The sequence below is a fragment of the Camelus bactrianus genome, chromosome 27, assembly GCF_048773025.1.
Source record: "Camelus bactrianus isolate YW-2024 breed Bactrian camel chromosome 27, ASM4877302v1, whole genome shotgun sequence".
Lineage (NCBI taxonomy): Eukaryota > Metazoa > Chordata > Mammalia > Artiodactyla > Camelidae > Camelus > Camelus bactrianus.
The window spans coordinates 28,128,840-28,149,362 of record NC_133565.1 but is presented as its reverse complement, the minus strand read 5'-3'; the positions used below and the strand labels follow the sequence as shown (position 1 = coordinate 28,149,362).

The 20,523-nt window shown below is 43.8% G+C and overlaps 1 protein-coding gene across 5 annotated transcripts in view; it reads right to left on the bottom strand.

Moving 5' to 3' along the window:
- ADAMTSL3 (ADAMTS like 3) overlaps nucleotides 1-20,523 on the bottom strand; it is a 262,233-nt gene that overhangs the window by 23,302 nt on the left and 218,408 nt on the right. For 4 of the 5 annotated variants that reach the window (XM_074354071.1, XM_074354070.1, XM_074354068.1 and 1 more), the window contains exon 23: nucleotides 18,884-19,012. In XM_074354071.1, coding sequence (XP_074210172.1) covers nucleotides 18,884-19,012 — 129 coding nt within the window. Of the gene's footprint in view, nucleotides 1-14,328; nucleotides 17,807-18,883; nucleotides 19,013-20,523 lie in introns of those variants that run through there. The other variant, XM_074354072.1, reaches the window with a different exon arrangement.

Genomic DNA, 20,523 nt, shown 5'->3' with positions numbered 1-20,523 from the left:
TTCTGTGAAGGAGGCCTCTTCGCTTGCCCTGGAGCTTTGGTCCAAGGGGATGGCTTCAGGTTTGGCTCACATTCAGTGGCCTATGAAGCTGCTTTCAAGGAATGGAGGCTGTGGCTGTGTCTCGGTGCTCTCCGTCTGCCTCGCTCCAGCTCACCAGTACCACCCAGAGAAGAGTTTAGACACTCATTTGGAGCAACTGCCACCCAGGGGACGCCCCCAGGTCTTCTGATCTGGTGGCCATCAGGGGTTACACCTGCAGTCCCACAGGACGGCATGTATCTGCACACTTAAAGAAAAAAAAACTGATCCTGAGGGTCTAGCCTCCAGTCAGCTTGAGTCTAGGTGCTGAGATCCTTCCCTCTGGGATACGGAAGGGTCCTGGCACATCCTCAACTACTAGGAGTTATTAAAAATGTAAGAGGCTGCTTGGACAAGCACAAAGGTTTGAGAGACAATCAGGAGCTGAGGGTTGAACAACAAGCTTCATCTCCTACATGAGGCTATGCCTTCAAAAGTGGGAGAGGCAGTTGCTTCGTCTACTGGACAGAAGCCAACACAGAGACACGGAGTGGCTGAATGGATGAGAAAACAAGACCCACCCATAGGCTGCCTACAAGAGACTCACTTTAGATGTAATGATACACACAGATGGAGAATGAGGGATGGAAAGAGATACTCCATGCAAATGGAAACAAACAAACAAACAAAAAGCTGGAGTAGACATACTTATATCAAAGAAGACTTTAAAACAAAGACTGTAGTAAGAAACAAAGGTGGGCATCACATAATGATAAAAAAGTCAATCCAACAAGAAGTTATAACATTTATAAATATTTATGTACCCAACATAGAAATACCTAAATATATAAAGCAAGTATTAACAGACCTAAAGGAAGAAATAGACAGCAGTGCAACCATAGTCTGGGGCTTCAATACCCCACTTTCGCCAATGAATAGGTCATCACACAGAAAACCAGTAAGGAAATGTCAGCCTTAAATGACAGATTAGACCAGATGGACTTAACAGATATTTATAGAACATGCCATCCAAAAGCAATGGAATACACATTTTCTCAAGTCCATACGGAACATTTTCTAAGATAGATCACATGTTTGGCCATAAAATAAGTCTTAATAAATTTAAGAGGCTTGAAATAATTATTAAGCATATTTTCTGACCCTTATTGTATGAAACTAAAAATCAGTTTCACAAAGAAACTGGGAAAAAAGCCACACAGATGTGGACATGGAAAAACACCTACTGAACAACCAAAGGATCAAAGAAGAAATCAAAAGGGAAATAAAGCAAACACCTGGAGACAAATGAAAATGGAAATGTAACAAACCAAAATTTATAGGATACAACAAAAGAAGTTCTAAGAGGGAAGTTCATACTGATAAATGCCCACCTCAAGAAGCAACAGAAGTGTCAAACAAACAACCTAAGTTTATTCCTCAAAGAACTAGTAAAAGAACAAACAAAGCCCAAAGTTAACAGAAGGGAGGGAATAAGAATAGAACAGAAATAAATTAAATAGAGGCTAAAAAGACAATAGAAGAAAAAACAATAAAACTAAGAGCTTGTTCTTTGAAAAGGTAAACTAAATTGACAAATCTTTGGCCAGACTCACCAAGAAAAAAAGAGAGAGGATTCAAATAAAATCAGAAATGGAAGAGGAGACATTACCACTGACACCACAGAAATACAGAGGGTCGTAAGAGACTACACTGAACAGTCATGCACTAACAAACTGGACAACCTGGAATAAATGGATAAATCCCTGGACACATAGAACCTTCCAAGACTGAATCATGAAGAAATAGAAAGTCTGAACAGACTGATGCCTAGTAAGGAGATTGAATGAGTAATCAAAAACATCCCAACAAGAGAATATTTGCAAATGATGTGACTGACAAGGGCTGAATTTCCAGAAAATACAAACAAATAGTTCATTCAACACAGTAGCCAGAGTGTTTCTCCTAAAATGTAAAAGTCAGGTCATGTCATTCCTCTGCTCAGAATCATCCAATGCCTTCCATTTCGTTCAGAACAAAAAACAAAATGGTTATGATGGTTTATTCACCCTATGTGATCTGCCCCTATCATCTCAAAATAAAGGGGGAGAAAAAAAAAAAAGAGAGAAAGAAAGAGAGCTGAGAGCCAGAGAGAGACAGATTCTTGATGAAATCATTTATGATTCTGGATCCAGATGGGTCCAAAGTTAGCTGTATCCTAGGACTTTTCAGTGTCGAGAGCCAATAATTTCTCCATTTTTTTCTTAAGCCAGTTCGAGGTGGTTCTCTGACCCTTGTACCTTGTAACCATGGGAGTCTGGACTAAAACCTTAGGTATGAAAACAACTCAGATGGCCAACTGGCCACACCAGCATGCACTTCTCAGAACAAACTGGCATAACTGTGTTCCAAAAGAAACCATTGGAAATAAGAAGTTTGTGATGAGAAAAGTGAGACCACACTAGAATCTGGCCCAAGTTCTTCCTTCTCACGGTACACAACTAAGCAATTTCACCAGCTTTTAAGAATACAGTGATAATTCCTATGCTGAAAATGCCACATCTCCCTACCCAGTCTTAACCTCTCCCTTGAGTTCAAAACCAGTGGTCTCCTGGACACCTCCCACCAGCACGTCCCTCGGGCACATCACACGCAGTAAGTCCCGTAGCAGATTCCACGTCCTCCCTCTTTCCTCCTCGTATGCTTGCTCCCTGTCACCATTACAGCACCCATCTCTCCAACCTCCCCACCTCGGAGCCTCAGAGCCATTCCTGGCTCTTGCCTTCTCATCCTCCATGTTTAAGTTGCCACCAAGTTAAAAAAAATCACTTCTAACTTAGAATGCTCTTGGATCAGCCCCCTCTTCTCCATCCTCACGGTTACTGTTGTGGCTTAGGGCCACGGTTCTTGCCATAGTTACGAAACAAGCTCTTAGCTGGATTGCCTACTTCCCAACGGTTCCTCATGCAAAGTCAGAGGGAGCAAAGTGCTGGTCCCTGCCCGCCTTTTCAGAAGCATGTCAGCTCTGTACCACTTATCTCCACCCACACTCCTAGCCTTACCTCCTAACCCTCCTGCCATGTCCCTCCTTCCACAGACCCCACACCGTAGCTGCTTCAGTATCCTGTCGACAAGCCTGCCCTCGCCTGCCAGCTGCCCTCACGCATGCTCTTCACTCCGCCTGGGCTGTTCCTGCCTTGTCACCTTGGCGCGCTCCTCTTCGTGGCCCTGTTCACATCTCCTGGGAAGCCCCCGTGGACCTCTGACCCTGACTTGCTTGAATACTCCTCCCAGTTCCTATGGTGTTTTATTCATGCAAACACTGTCCCATTTACAACATTATGTCACGGTCAGTGTTGTATCTTTCTGGGAGTTTCTTGTTGTCAGTTGGGCATGCAGAAAGCGGTCAGTAAGAGTTTGTTGAATTAAAAGTGTTCATGGCTCTTGTCATGGACTGGATGTTCATGCCTTGTCACCCCACCATCAACCAGCAAATTCAAATTTCAAAGCGCTACCCCACCAATGGGATGGCATTTGGAGATGGGGCTCTGGGAAGGTAACTAGGTTTAGATGAGTTCATCAGGGTGGGTCTCCCATGATGGGATTAGTGCCCTTATATAAAAAGAGGAAGAAACTGGAGCTCCCCTGCTCCATCATGTGAGGAGACAGCGAGAAGTCTATTGTCTGTAACCAGGAGGGGCTCCCACCAGACACCAAGTCTGAAGGCACTTTGATCTTGGACTTCCCAGCCTCCATCACTGTGAGAAATGAATGTTGTTTTAGCCACCCAGTCTGTGGTGTTTCTGTGTAGCAGCCTAAACTAAGACAGCTGTAGAGGACGATTTGACTTTCAGGGTTTCCCGTCCTCAAGGCCGCATGAGACACGTTCTGCTGCGTTTCCGCCCCTGCGTTCTGTGTTCAGCTGAGACCCTAAGGGAAGGACATCACCTTAGAGCACCTAGTGGGGTCTGGTCTCAACTCCTGCAGTGCTGTCCTGCTCTGGCTGCCCCATCCTAGAGTGACCAGGGTCCACCGGCTACTGGGGCTGGTGACAGACCCCCAGAGTCCATCCACAGTTCAGCTGACCGGACGTCTGAGCTGCAGGTAACTGTACAAGGGGGACTGGCGCCCGTTTCAGGATGCTCCCTGAAGACACCCCACCTCCCCATCCCAGAAATTCTGAAATGCAGAGCTGAGCTGGTGAGGATGGTGGTAGGAACACGGCACTCAGGAATTCTGGGGTTCATCTGTGCAGAATTTACTGCTCAGCAGAAATTTAAAAAAAAAAAGAAAGGGCAAACCCCACCACTATTTTTTGGAGTCCATCTGGCTCACTAGTTATTCTGTTGCACTCTAATTTCCTAGGTCCTTTAAGTCCCTCATGCCTCTGCTTACATCGCTTGGTGCAGGGGACAACACATAGGCCACTCAATCCCCCTACCACCAAGCCCCTTCCCCTTTATGCAACCAGGGATCCACCCACCCTCTGAGTCTCCTGCAAGTGCCTCCTACGGCCGGCACTCCTGCAGGCGCTGGGTCACGGCTTGGCTGGAACGCTGCGCCTCAGCCTCTCCCACGTCAAGGCTCTCAGCAGAGGACAGGAGGGTAGGTGCCTCTCAGGAGGCTGCCTCTTTCTCCAGCAGTCTAACAAGTCACATTCAATGGGCCTCTAACTTCATCTGAGGCCTCAGGCAACAATCAGCCCGCCAGCTCCTTCAGTACTGAGATGTGCAGACGCTCCTGAGGAATCCCCCGCGTGCTCACACCCAGCAAGTGTGTTGAGATAAGCTGAACAGAATGAACTATGGGTCGGAGAAGTTGTTCTGTTCTATAGTATGTCACTCCGGCATACTGTCTTTTAAAGAGGGTGCAGCTTTTCCTTCAGAGCACCTTACAAGTCTTACATACGTGCATTTGTAGGCAGGAGCCGCATAAGAGGGAAAGAAGAATTTGGAGTTCCTATGGCAACCCAAGGAGGAGTGCTGAAGGTGAGGGAGATCAGGGAGCAAAAGGGCTAGGGGACAAGGTGCCTTTGCCATGATCCTAGAGTCTCTGGCCTTGCTTGAAAACTTTGCCAAATGCTTGGTATTAATGGATGTCTTGCTATGAGCAGAAACCAGTCCAGGAACTGAATTTTGCATCCTGGTTGATGGAGGACCCAAGAAAGAGTGAGAGGCAGAGGACCCTGGCCAATGTCAGCCCCCAAGAACTATCCAAAGTCAGATGCAGGAGGCTCTGGAATTTCCAGACCCTGGAACTGATGGGGGTCAAAGACAATTACGTTTTAAACGTAAACCTCAGCACGGCAAGGGCATGATACTGTGTTTCCACAGATAGTGATATACTGCACATACAACGAATTTAAGAAAATGAAACAAAACTTTTCAGGTTTTAAGTTGTAACAGGGGAGACAAGGGTCTTCAGTGCTGAGGAAAGAAGCTGACCATGCAACTCAGCACCGAGAGCATCATGACACATATGAGTGTTCTCAAAGAACGGCAGAGGCCAGAGGAAGCCCAGACGGGATGCTTCAGAGCCCTGCTCTCTGTGGTCTTTCAAAACTACAAATGTTTGCTCTGTTGAAACAGCTATAAAATGTCAGAAATAGTTTAAACTTATTTATCTAACCTCAAAGACAGGCCATTTCCCCCAAGACTTACAGCTCTGAAATATTCAAAGTTCTGTTTCCACAATGCTGAAATCGTTTTTGGAAGGCAAATGTTATGGAAAAAAAGCTCAGATGTGGAGGGGCTGTGACACATGTGATGCAAGAAGTCTGCACCTCTGGGGTGTCTTTAAAACACTCACTATTTAAAAAACACATTTCCTCCATTCTGGAAAGGCCTATGAAATTTCCTACACTCTAAAATCCTTGGCCTATTCAACCCGCTCTAAAATGCAAGATTTTTTATATCAATGTATCACATACATTACACTTGTATGTTTTGTTCATCTGTTTCCTCCAGCTACTCAACACTCACACAATATTCTGTATTTGTTTCACATATGACAACTGAAAGTTTCAGCTACCATTAGTTACCTCCAGGGAATGTGAAGAAATGATGTTGCCAGTTTATAAGATTAGAAGCAAACTGAACACAGGGCAGGCCAAGCACAGAGCCAGTTGTTACTAATAAATGAAACAAATAAACAAAGAGTTCACAGTTTCATTGTCAAAGAGAGTATCTCAAAGCTACTAGCACAAAGGGTATATATATACTGTTCTCCACTGCGAGGTCAATCTGAACCGTGTTGCACACTTTGCAAGGCATTTTTCTCTTATGAGTTAACTGCATACTCAGTTCTTTCAGCAGTAAATACGTCATCATGTATTTTGGACATAAAGCACTATCAATGATGTCATATCCAGAACTTCCCCCAAATATAAGGCTACGGCTTTTACCATTCACAGAATTCTCCTGGCTATCCATGGAAGTACTTCCTCCTCTCTAGTAAAATGATGTTAACAGATTGGCATGATCAGGTCCTCGAGGGGTTAGATCTGAGGACTTTAGAAACAATCTGGGTCATAACATCTATCTCCAATTCCACAATCAGGAGTCTTTCCCCAAAGGTTTTTAAGAATGTGTTTCTTCTGCCAGAGAAGGGTGCTGACAAGTCCTCTTCCCAGCGTGGTCATGCCTGACCTCTCAGCAACCCTGGGCTTCTGCTCTGCTCGGGACTGAGCGGTTCTCTTTAACTCCAACAGGCATAGCTCATGAGCGATAAGCAGCTCACTCCTGGCTAGTGTCCTCCAGGGTCTCATTTCTCGGCTAGAAAGGGCCCACCAGAGTTATCCCATGTATTATCTCAAAACCAAAAACCTCCGGCGGTTCCCTGGAGAATAAGACTCAAAGTCAGAGCTGCTGCAAGTCAGGCGCAGCGGTACCCGCTGGAGCCACACAAGTGGTGGGAACCGCGGGGCCCAGCACAGCGAGCCCCTCAGCAGCAGTTCAAACGGGGACAACCTCGGACAGGCCGGGGCCCTTCCTGATAAACAGAGATTTTGGTAATCTATTAATGCAACACTGGGACAGGGATGAACAAAAAGCTTTGATACGTCCCTAAAAAAGCTACATTAAATGTATCCTTTGGAAGTCACGCAGCATGACCTGCACGTTGACTGGCTGTCACCACCACCAAACCCGGGAGAACTTCACGCGGGCGGCTGTCAGTGGAGCTCCCGGGGTGACATCTCCAGGTTGGGCTGACTCCTCAAGGCTCCCTCTCCTCCTCCCCCGGGGCACTGACTCTTCTCTCGTTTCTATGAGCTTCTCCCACTTACTCTGTTAAGTGGTTCCTTTCTCCTGGGATAAGATTCAGTTTTCCTGACTCCATAGCTTTTACTCTTCTTAGAGGAAAGCACAAAAACCCTTCAAGGTATGCGTACCGCTGCTAACGACAGCTCATCTCATCCTCCAGCCCCGGGAACCCCACTGTGTTTGAAACACACCTCACCGCGCGTAACACTGAGATTTTCTATGTGAATTCTCTCCACTGGGGACTTATTTGCTATTCTCTTTGACCACTTGGAAAATTTTACTCGTTCTTAAAGATCCATCTTAAGGCCTCTCTTCCATGACCCTCTCTGACACCAAAGCGGACTCCTCCTCTGAGGACCTTTGGACACTGAGGTATCAGTTGCTCACGTGCCTGACCCCACCTTTGGAATAAGCCCAGAGCATGACCCCGGCTCTGCCATTTAAGCACAGCTTCTGGTCACGCTGTTACTCACTGTCTCCTGAGGAAAAGTCTCCCACTTTGAGATACATTTGAGCTAAGTTCCAGGACACTCTTTGGCCCACTGACGGCTAAAGCACTGGTTCTTAACCTTGGCTGCACGTTAGAATCATCTTGGGAGCTTTAAAAAAAACCCTCTGATTCTCAGGCCATACTTCAAACAAATTAAATCAGACCCTCTTGGGGCAGGGTGGGGTGGGGTGAGGGGTGATGTCCCGGCCTGAACTGACACTCTGCATGATAATAAAATGACTTTAGTATGTTATTCGTCAGTCACGAAAATGAGCACATGGGTGTTGAACTATCAAATACAAAACCAGTGGGAATAAATGAATGAAAAATAAGAGGAAAACACAGGGCCACCCAAATTGGGATGTAACTAGAGAGGCTGGCATTCTATCCTGGTCCTATGTTATTGCTCCCTAACGTGGGGTGTCATCCCCACGAAGACTGCTTCTCTTCCATCGATAGTTCCTGAATGCCTTTTTCAGGCTGAGCTGAGAAGCTCTCGTGTTTTTCAGTTTCTAGGGGTTGACTTCCAACAAAATTTGCTGTACTTCAGCCCCTAGCCTGTGTGGGCCCGGTGGGCCCCGCTCTCTTGCTTGGAGGACACACTTAAGGCAAAGGAGCGAAAGTGGACGAGTGGGTCATTCCAGGGCTTCTGATGGCTCTGTGCGTTTTACACGAGAGGGATTCCTCCAGCCTCCACAGCTATCTCGTGTTCTCCATCCACGTCTGGGGTCCTGGGGGGCAGAGAGCAAGCCAGGACCTTTCTTATAGGATAACTAGATGTGATCGGTGTGAGGCGTTGGCTCTTACCGCCTTGTAAAAAAGCCTCCCCATGGTTCACTAGCAGATCAGACACGCCTGAGAAGCTCTGCACCAGCCCCTCCGGCTCCTGCTAGGACAGCATTTCTGAGGAGCCAAGAGAACCCAGGGCCAGCCCAAGGCATCACTCGGAGACTCGTGGGAGTGCAGCGGCTTGCTACAGTAGAAACCCGAGCTTCAGAAGATCACCAAGAGAAGACCTGAAGTCAGACAGCACAGAGGAGGAATTCAGCACATGGCCCAGCAGGCTCCATCAGGACTGAGTCGTTACAACTGAAGGGGGCTTAATGAGTCTTCTATCAGAAATGTGGTAATGGAAAAACCACAGGGGTAAAAGCTATTTTAAATCTGATAAAAGGCCTCACTGTGGAGAGGTTATATATTAGTTTGGGAGCAGGGACCTGCCATGAGTCATAAGCCTTACTCTGGTGTTCCAACCGGCAGCTTTCCAACACTACTAGCCGCAGAACCAATTCGTGAACAAATTGTTTTGTGTGTAGAAGGAGGTCCACTTGACAAAACTGTAAAACGTGGAGGTCTTTTGCCTGAACAGTATATTAGGGGAGAGGGTAGGTAGGGTTGAAAGGTAAGACTGGGGTCCCTAACAAGGTTCCATGGACTCTCTAGTTTGAAAACCGCTGGGTTACCCACCCATCTACTGATGGCACACAGAAGAAAGATGCATGGTTATTTGGAAGACAGGGAGTAGACGGGCATAGTATGAAACGACATGAGAAAAGTCCTTGTGGGTCAGTCTGTTTCTACCGTGTGAAGGTTAACGTGGGGCTGGGTGGCTGTGAAGTTTTCAGGACAGAGAAACATATTGGTGGGACTGAAGACAGGGGTGGAGTATAGGTACGTGGGCATACGAGCAGTGCTGCTGATGGCAGGACTGGCCACAGCAGCTGGGGGCCGAATGCTTCAAGAGATGGTGTGACTCAGCATCTTCAGACACAGAAGCCCAAGTGCGTGGCCTTCCGCAGCTGAGCATGACATGCGATGGGTGCTTGAGTTGCCCCTTCTGTTTCTCATTTTGCATATCTAAACTCCTTATTCTAGCATTTCTTTCTCCTTCTTGATTGTATAGCGACTCCTGTCTCCTCCAAATGGGAAACTGAGATGGGTAAGAGGTGAGAGGACAGTCATCTTTCAAGGAGCGTTCAGAACAGAGCTTCAGTGGATCTTCGAAGGACAGATAGCTGGTTTACAAAGATCTTTTTAATCCACTGAATCAGTAATCCAAATATGAGTACAGAGAGGTTTGGGGCAAGTATATGGAGGGTTGGGGGAGGCAGTGGGGAGCCATGACCAGACAGTGCCCTGTCCCTTTCCTGCAGCTGCAGTGATGGTGGAAGCACCTGTCAAGGTGGGGCCTCCATGCTCCTGGGGACAGAACGGGCACACTCGGGCAGACCTCTGGCCTAACACTGGCCGGCATCCTGCAGGCATCAGTGTACTCTACCTGGAGCCTAGACCTCACACCAGGGGACAATTCTCCAGGGAGACTGAGCCCAGGCTGTTGCCTGTACCTGAGCTCAACACCTTGTCCCCAAGCTGCCGCACTTCATAAGTCCCGCCTCAGACCCCCGCAGGGCTCTCACTCTGCTGTCTCAAGCCCAGAGCCTCCGTCTCCCTCCAGTTCTCTGGAGTCACGTGGACTTGGGATTAAATCTCAGCTCCCACACTTGTCACATATATGCACACAGGTAAGTGACTGCATCTATTTGAGCACGTTCGCTCATTAGCAAAGCAAAGACAATAATGATATCCACCTCGTAGGCTCTTCAAGCTGACACACATTAGGTACTCGAGTTATTTTTGATGATGAGTGTTGATGGTTTTTCTTACTGAGATGCTGCCTGTCAGCATACATGCCTTAGCTCTTTGCAATGTTTCTATGTTTGCATAAACTTTCTATGTTTAACTCACCTCTATGTGCCCTACCCTGGGGACAGCTATGTCCCAGGTCCTCAATTAAGGACACATCCATTGCTAAATGCCAGATATGCCTGCTTCCCTTTGGATACATCAGAGGCATAGAAACTTAATTTAATATCTGGAGTGACCGGCCCCACAATCCAACCAATGACCACTGCCACAATTTCACCGAGCTCACCTACGGCTTTCTGCAATTTCCTTCTCCTGCAGCTTGCCACCCGTACTGCAGGCAGAGAATGCTCTTCCTAAAACACAGATTGGCTCACACCATTACTCTACTTCAAATATTTCTTGTCTCCCCGCCTCCAGTAAAAGGAAGTTCAAGGGTTTTAGCATGACATTTAAAGCCCTTCACAATCTGGTCCCCACGTAGATTTCCAAACCCACCTCTTACCACTCTCCCTCACACCCTCAGCTTTCAGGCACATGGATCTGCTCATGGTTTTGCAAATAAGCCAGGGGCTCTCACGTTCCTATGCTTCTGCCTACATGCTCTTTCTTTTGCATACACGCTGTTTCAACAAAAATGGCCTTCCTTTTTTGTTCCAAGTGGCCTGGTTGTAGTGTCATCTCTTCTGTTCACCTTCTCTGATCCTTTGGGAGCCTCAATTAGTCTCTCCCCTATGTGTCTTCATAAACACTTTTTTTTTGCATTTGCTATATCACAGTTTCCTCGTCTATACAGCTGCAGAAACCAGATCTTACTCATCTCTGTGTACTCAGGAGCCAGCTGAGGCTTAGCAGATGTTTAGTGAAGGCTTGCTGAGTGGATGGAAAGATGGACGGAATTTCCCACTGTCTATGATTGATTGTTTGACTGAATATAGGGTTAAGAGAGGAGGATGGGGGGGACATTTCTGTCTCATAGGCAGAAGTTGGAAAAACAAGGGAGGTGGATAGGCTTTTTGTGGAAGAAGAAGTTTTAAATGTACTTTAAAAAATATTAGCTATTTCAAGGATTGTATATGGTATAAAAAAGAGATAAACAGTATAGAAGAGTATCTGTTTCAAAAACTACAGATGAAGGAAAAGAAGTCAGCTTTAATTTAGAATATGGTCAAAAGCATCAGAATGTTCAGTTCGTAAAACAAGAGCAGGCAGACAATCCTCAAGTCTTCTTTTGAAGTATTCTGAAAATTACATGCAAAACTTTGTGGGTAAATGTATTTCTCTGGAGAGAGAAGGTTTTCTTTGGTGGGGGGGATGGTCAAAGGGATTTGTGTCTTAAAGATGTTAAATCACTACCATTACCACACTATATAATGTAAACCAACAGCTGACGGAGGAAAATAATTGTCAGAGAGATGAGGCGATGTTCAGGAATTTAAGCATGTAATCTTGCTGCGCCACAAAAATTTTCTCAAAATCCTCCCCTGTGAGGGAAACTATTGAAACCAGTAATGAAAGCTAATAACTTAGTTAGACGTCAGCAGAACTCTAGGTATATTTCACAGCATTTGAACCCTAAAAAAAAATCCTCCAATTAAGAAAATACTTTTAAATTCATGTAATATGTTTCTTCTGAAGTTGACCACCATCTCTCGGATAGGAAAGGCTTCCCTTCCCGCTCTGCATCTCAGGGAGTACCAAGCACCCTGCTTAGACCTGGGGAGACCCTTAACTCCCCCGTCTGCCTGTACTCACACTACGTGCAGTTCATTTTGTACCTTTACCTGCTTATTTTCTCCATCTTCTTCTAAAAATGGGGGGCTAAAAGTGACAGGGGTGTAGGGCTTAAGTTTATACCCGCCAGTAAGTTTACACTTTGTAAAAGGTGATTAGCTTTATTTGCTTTAATTCCTGTTTAAGCAATAAAGCTTTACAGTCAGAGCTCAAGTTCCACCCCTGAACTTCCCTTCCTTCTTTTCTCTCCCAGGAGTACCGACCATCCTGACACCGGTCTGTGTCTTCCCCATGGATGTTTGTGTATCTCCTCCATACACAGTCATAAATAATACATGATTGTGCTGCAGGTTTTTAAACTTTCAATGCTATTATACTGTGAGCATTATGGCTACGATTTTAATGAGATATAATTTAAATACTGTAAAATTCACCCTCTTACAGTTTTCGATTCAGTGATTTTTTTAGTGTATTCATAAGGTTGTGCAGTCATCACTACACATCTAATTCCAGGACATTTTCATCACCCAAAAGGAAACCTGTGCCTATTAGTCATGGCTCTCCATTCTCCTCTACTTTCCTCTCCTCTCAGCCACTGGAAGCCTCTAATCTGTCTCTATGGAGTTGCCTATTCTAGACATTTCATGGAAATGTAATCACCCACTTTGTGATCTTTTGTGTCTGGCTTTTTTCACTTACCATCATTTTTCAAGATTCATCCATGTTTTAGCATGTATCAATATTTCATTACTTTTTATGACCGAATACAATTCCATTGTATAGATACACTACATTTTGTTTATCCATCCATTAGTTGATGGATATTTAAGTTGTTTCCACCTTTTGGCTATTATGGGTAAGGATGCTAGGAGCATTCAGGTATAGGTTTTTGTGTGGACATATGTTTTCATTTCTCCTGGGTATATACCTAGCAGTGGAAATGTTGGGTCATATGTTTAATTTCTGGGAAATTGCAAACTGTTTTCCATAGCAGCTGCATGATTTTAAATTCCCATCAGCAATGCATGAGGTTTCCAATTTCTCCATATTCTCATCAACACTTTTATTATCTTTTTGATTAGAGCCATCCTAGTGTGTGGAGTGGCACCTCATTGTAGTTATGATTAATGTCTCCATGATGACTAATGATGTTGAGAATCTTTTCATGTGCTAACTGGTCGTTTGTGTCTTTTTTTGAGAAACGTCTACTCAGATCATTTGTCCAAGTTACATTGGGTTATTTGTCTTCTTCTTGCTGAGTTACAAGAGTCCTTAAATTCTGGGTACTTTCTTATGAAATATATGATTTGCAGATCTTTTCACTCATTCTGTGGATTCTCTTTTCATTTTCTTGACAGTGTCCTTTGCAGCACAAAAGTTTTTAAGTTTGAAGAAGCCCAATTTAACCTGTTTATTTCGTTGCTTGTACCTTTGGTGTAATAGCTAAGAAATTATTGCCTAATTCAAAGTGACAAAGACTATGGCTGTTTTCTCCTGAGAGTTTCATACTGTTAGTTTTTACAGTTGGGTCTTTAATTCATTTTGAGTTAATGTTTGTATATCGTATAAGGTAGGGGTTCAACTTCATTCTTTTGCAAGTGGATATCCAGTAGTATCAACACGATTTATTGAAAAGATTATGTTTTCCCAACTGAATGTTCTTAAAACCCTTTTGAAAGGATTATGTTTTGAAGATTTATTCATGTTGACACCTGTAGCTCTAATTTATTCATTTTACAACTAGATAGCATTCAGCAAGTGAATGTTACCATGTGTCCTTTCTCCTGCTGACAGAGATTTAGTTTGTTTCCTTTGATTCTTTAGTCTTTTCTTTCTCTTGTAATCAATCTCTCTCCTCCCACTGCCACCCCTCTACACACATAAACACACATACACTATTACAAAGGTTCAATTCACACTCTAGTAACCATTGCCTTGCTACAAGGCTATATCTGCAAGTGGAATTTCTGGTTTTAAGCATCTTTGACTTGGTCATATTTTAGTAAATTGTTCTCTAATGTAATTCTTCAAACATACACTCCAATCAGCACTGCATGAGATTCTGTTTCTCCACATTCTTGCCAACACTTGATAGTTGGAAAATCAAACTCTGTAAGTTTTGCCAGCCTAATAGTTATGAAATGGAAACTCACTTCTATTTTAATTTTTTAATTAGTAGGATAAGAAAATTTTCATATGCTTATTAGGATTCTACTTTCTAAGAACTGCCTGTTCATATCCTTGGCTATTTTTGTTTTCATTTGTTATTTACATTGATTCGCAGAAGCTAGTTATATATCTTAGATACTGTATAACAAATATTTTCTCCCATAGTGTGGCTTGACTTTTAAATTTGTTGATAGTGTCTTGCAGGGGTCAGGATTTTTAAATTGTAACATAGAAAATTTATCTATTTTTTAAATAACAGCTTATTGAAATATAATTCACATACATAAAATTCACCCTTTGACGGTGTACAATTCAGCAGTTCTAATATATTCAGAGTTGTGCAACCATTAGCACCACCTAGCAGACCTTCTATTTTATACCTTGTGCTTTTTGTACCTTCTCCATCCTCAAATCATAAAGATATTACTTATATTTCATGATAAATGTGTTATGCTTTTCATATTTTAGGCATTTAAACCAGTTAGAATTTATTTTGGTAGAGTTTTCTTTTTATACCTATTTATCAAAACCAATTATCTTATTACCATTGCTTAATAGTATATCCTTCATTGATTTTTAATTGTACTGCTATTAAATACTTTGTTCATGGATGCCTAAATCTGCTGTGGGCAATATATTCCATTCATTTGTCTACATATTTGCCAATGCCATGTTGTTGTAATTACTCTAGCTTGATAATAAGTCTTTAGAGCTGACAGAGCAAATGTGAACGAACTACCTTGTTGTTCTTCAAGAATGTTTGGGCTGTTCTTGGTCCCTTGCTCGTCCATTTTAATTATAGGATCAGTTTGTTAAGTTCCAGCAATCCTGTAGGGGTTTCTTTTCTAAAAATAATTGGAATCACACTGAATTTAGAGATCTGAAACTTTGTATATTTTCTTGGATTTTTCAATGCAGATAATTATATTGTCTGTAAATAGAACTTTTTCTAAACATCACATTTCATTTTCCTTTTAAAATATTTTTATCTTACTGCACTGGCTAGTGCCTTTAACACAGTATTGAACAGATGCAGTGATAAAGGTATCTTTACCTTATCTCTGACCTTAATGGGAAGGTTTTAAAGTCTAACCATTAAAGTGAGTATGATGCTTGCCAAGAGTTTCTCAGAGGCTAAAGTGGAGCCCAGCTTTGGAGCAGAGACTCAGATCAGCTGCACCTCTAAAGAGCTTAAGGAATAAGAAAAGCAAGCGACACAATACACACATACAAGCAAATCAGAGGATAAATCATGTTCTTACCAAGCATTAACATAAGAAAAAAAATGTGCAGCTATCGACCTTTACTGGTCATTTTCCTCCAGTGAGCTCTCCTTTCTTACCAGAAGGTGGCAGAGAGGGTGCAGCTTAAACCCTCCCCCACTCCTCACATTTTTAGAGGAAAATTTTTTTTAAAGAGTAAGACAAATAACTCTTGCAACTTGGAATTTTAACCCTTATAAATACAGACTTTCAGGTTCTATTATTTGATATCATTATTAGAAATACCATCTAAGAGTGACTAGAGAACTCACTACTGATATCCACACCACATGGGTGAAATACAGCACACTTGGCTATAACCAAGAACGATGAATCTGTCTAAAATACATTTACAGGTAAGCTCACTATATCATTAGTAGAAACCATTTTAAGGACAACTGAGAAATAAAAGAAAAGTGTATACATGCCACTGACTGACAAGTCATCTCAACTTGCAGTATGAAAGTGTAACTTTGTAAAGCAGTATTCAAGTCTGTAATGTTACAATGCCCTCGTCCAGCCAGCGATAACAGGTGATAACCAAGTCCCGCCTTCCACTCATAGAGCAGCTTTCCTACTGTCGAGATGAGAGTAGGATGGACACATGACTCACCTAGGGTCAGATACCAGCTAATGACAGACCTGTCTGTCAAACCCAAGTCTTCCAGCTCTTCGTCAACCTCACCATCTGTCTTTAAAAAGATGAATCTCCATAAACAGCTAAGTTAGCTACAGCTTCTGCTCATAAGAAAACACAGTTAAGTTCCCTGCAGGCGTATTGAAAATGGCACAAAACTCAAAAGGAGGTGTTTATTTTGAGAAGGAAAGGACTCCTGATGAGTTTCTGGGGTGTAGTCCACAGGGGAGGATTGCCAGGTCAAGACCAAATGGGCCCAATCCTACTCAGAGCTGAACTGGGAGGAGGGAGGGGCAGGGGCATGCTCCCAGAGGCGTGCTTCCAACTCTGAGCTTCATCAAGGGAGCACAGCCCAGGGCAGAGGGGGCCGCAGGAGTCAGGGAGTCAGGGAGCGGTCAGAGACAGCCCACATGGCGACTGGGCCTGCCCGGAGAATAAACTGAGACAAGTTTAATGGTCTTAGCCAGAGGCTTCACTCACAAAAACTGTTTCCACTGAATCCAGTCCCTGACTTACAAGAGCAAATAATACCCCACGATCTTTTCAATGGCTCGTCCCCTAGAAAGCCTAATTGTAAACTGGTGTGGAAGTAAGAAATTAGGAAGTAATGTTAAAAGTCGAGGTTTCTCTTAATAGAAGTCAGATCTATTTTGCAGAATCCTCTGCAGGTGTAGGGCAGAAGGAACTCTAGACATTTGTGGCTTGGCAACCTAGGAGTTCCGTTCTGCTTTTCGCCTTGCTGCGGCCAGAGAATGCCGGCCCTTCTGTATGGGTAGGTGTGTTTTGCCAGAAAACTCACATATTTGTGGGTGGAGTCAGTTGGGAGGCTGGAGGGATTTTTCAAAAGTCTGTGTAGGCCAAGGGACTTCCAAGGGGTGAAAAATAATACCTTGGGAGTTAGCAAATTTCCACTGTTTGTGGAGCCGACAGTGCAACTCTGGAAACATGGCAAGTAACTGACCATTACCAGGGAGGGAGAGCCTGAGACTGGATGGCTGTGTCCTAGGATCCTGTCATGACATGCACCTTCACGGTGGTACCCAGAACCGCAAGAAGGGCTTCTCCAGTCGTCCTGGGCTCTCCAGCCTCGGCAAGATTCAGCTTAAGTGGCTGCAACTCCAGGTACCCCATTAGAACGTGGAAACAAGGGAAATACACTTCTCCCAGAGAATTAAATCAATGCACAGTAAGTGACAGGCATACACAAAGTCACCTTAAAATAGGAGATCGTAATCTTGAGGCATTCACAAGTCTCTGAGAAACCAGTCAAAGCTATTCACATAACTTGTTTATCCAGTCATCTGTCAGTGGACATTGAGGTTGCTTCCATGTCTTGGCTATTGTAAATAGTGCTGCTGTGAACATTATGGTGTATGCATCTTTTTGAATTAAAGTTCCTTCTGGATATATTCCCAGGAGTGGGATTGCTGGATCATATGGTAAGTCTATTTTTATACAAAGGAATACTACTTAGCCATAAAAAATAATAAAATAATGCCATTTGCAGCAACATGGATGGACATGGAGATTGCATTCTAAGTGAAGTAAGCCAAAAAGAGAAAGAAAAATACCATATATCACGCATTTGTGGAATCTAAAAAAAAAAAAAAAAAAGACAAATGAACTTATTTACAAAACAGAAACAGAGTCACAGACATAGAAAACAAACTTACAGTCACCAGAGAGGGAATAGAGTAGGAAGGGATAAATTGGGAGTTTGAGATTTGCAGATACTAAGAACTATACATAAAATAGATGAACAGCAAGTTTATACTGTATAGAAAAAGGAACTATATTCAATATCTTGTAGTAATCGATAATGAAAAAGAATATGAAAATGAATATGTTTGTATATGTATGACTGAACTATTATACTGTACACCAGAAATTGACACAACATCGTAAACTGACTATACTTCAATTAAAAAAAAAAAGCTATTCACACAGGCCCCTGGCCCCAGTAAAACATACATGTGTGCAGCACAGAACATTGATCTTAGTTTGTGGATGTCTGGGCCCAGGTTAAGACTTAAGAATCCATGGCTTAAAGAGGCAGAATGGCCCTAGATTAAGACAAAGTCAGACCGAAAATGTTACTTCTATTAAAGAAAGGATGAGTCAGTTGGAAAGATTTATCTGCTGTTGTAAACAAAGCAGAGAGAGCCACTGAGGCACAGACTGGTGATGTTCACCCCAGGACAGTCCAGGATAGAGAGTCTAGCCACAGGACCTTGACGTTCTCACTGTCCAACCTGGCCTTGCACAGCACAGTCTTGGTCTAGTTGGAGGATGCAGCTCATGATTTCCAGCAGACCCCCTTGCTCTGACTCCATGCTTACCAAGCAATCCCCTGCTGGAAGTTGGTGCAGATCTGCCCAGAGGGACAGTGTGTTCTGGTCCTGCCAATAGGAACATGACAGCATATAGGGCAGGGCCTGGACACTGCCCTCACAGTCCTCAGGGGGATGAGTAAACTGCATTCTGCTTTTCACATTGGTCTCATAAGCTGCTGTAAACCCACCTTTGAGAGACAGACCCACTGTCAGGGTGCTGGAAAACCAGATTCTCAAGCCTGTAGGGCTGTCTAACTAAGATGCCAAAATACCAGCTGGTGTCTCCTGGCCGCACTGGAATGGCCTTGTGCCCTCTCACTGGAAATGACCACACTCACCTTTTACAGGACATTGGATTGTCACACTTGCTCGCAGGGGTGCCTCCACGATGCCTCCAATCACGACAGAGAGATGATTGTGCTTCGGTCTGGTGATATTTCTTTCAATAGACAAGATGACAGGCGCCTCTTAATTCAAAGGGAGCAGGAAACTATGTTAGGTTCAGGCTTTTGCTCTTGGCAAACTGTGCTGCACCTGGTAAACTTTGCTGAGCTCTCTGAGAGCAGGAGCAGACTCCTGGCTCTCTCTGTATCCCTTGCGGTGCCCCAGGGGGACCTGCACATCCACAGCCCAGGGGTGCTCAGTGGATGGATGGACAGATGGATCCATTCGAAGAGATATCTACAAAGATGCATTGCAACAACCATATGCAGACATGAGGATATTTTGGTTTTATAACCAAAACTGAGGATAAAGTCCTCTTTCATAATTTGCAAAAGAAGGAACTCAGAAGTTCATAAGAAACAAAGAAGGTATGGCAGGGCAGGCACAATGTCTCTGCCATGCAGCTGTGGATGAGCTACAGCAGGATCAAAACACACCAGGGTTTGGGACCACCTGCCTCTTTTTCTGGAAGGAAAATTTGAAACAAACCTGCATAAAACTTGCATGGAAAAAAATAATAAAAACAAGGTTGCAAAAAATCAGGATCTGATACAGACTTTTATTTTCCTGGATTTTAAAACTATGTGCTTTCACCAGATTCATTCATGAACTGACTCAGGAAATGAGTCTGAGTTGGACAATGGGAAGACAAAGTTGGAAAACAGCCATTCTTGACCTCAAGCTACTCACAGACTGGTGGGAGCCACTATTACCATACAGGGCGATGGGTGTCGAGACAGAGAAAGGTGCTGGTTGACCAGGGGTCTCTCAGTAGCATGCAGGGGGTCAGGGAAGGCAACACTCCTCTACTGTAGAACTATTGCCATGGTTGGTTCCCTCTTCTACCATTAGCATGTGAGCTCCTGGAGGGAGAGGTCACATTTCCTTAACCTGTTTTATCACCCATGCATCACACATGAAAGAACAACATTTTAAGCTAGCTGTTTGGTAATCATGTATCCTGGAGAAGAGAATTCAGGAACGATTACACTTAGGTGACTAAATGTTCCGTTCTCTCCTGGAGTGCCTGGGGTACTGAACCGCTAACCTGAGAATGGAAAAGATAGGAACTCTTGGGCTGGGAAAGGGCCGGAGTTGTCACATGTCCTCTGGCCTCTGAGGACCTTGCACCAGCTTTCTGTTGAATCTGGATTGTTCTGACGTGGACTTAAGGGGAGACTTGTGAGCTACAAGAGAGACTTCTATTCCTCCCAGGAATTCCAGAACCTTGGAACTGATGTTTTTGGAAAGGAGTGGATCCTTATAGGAGCGAAAAATCCAAGAGGATGAAGGCACAGAAAATCAAGGCTGAAGACTCCACCTTGGGAACTCAGTCAGAAGAGGGACTTAGCATCAAGCTATACAGATTCAAGGAGCTTTCAAAATCAACTGGTCCAACCTCCTCAATTTAAAGAAGTGATTTACTGGCCATAAAGCTCAATGCTTAGTCATCTATCTAAATGCTGGATTGCAATCCCTGATACTGTCCCTCACCTCATCTTGGTTTACTTGAGCCACAGACACCAGAACCCAC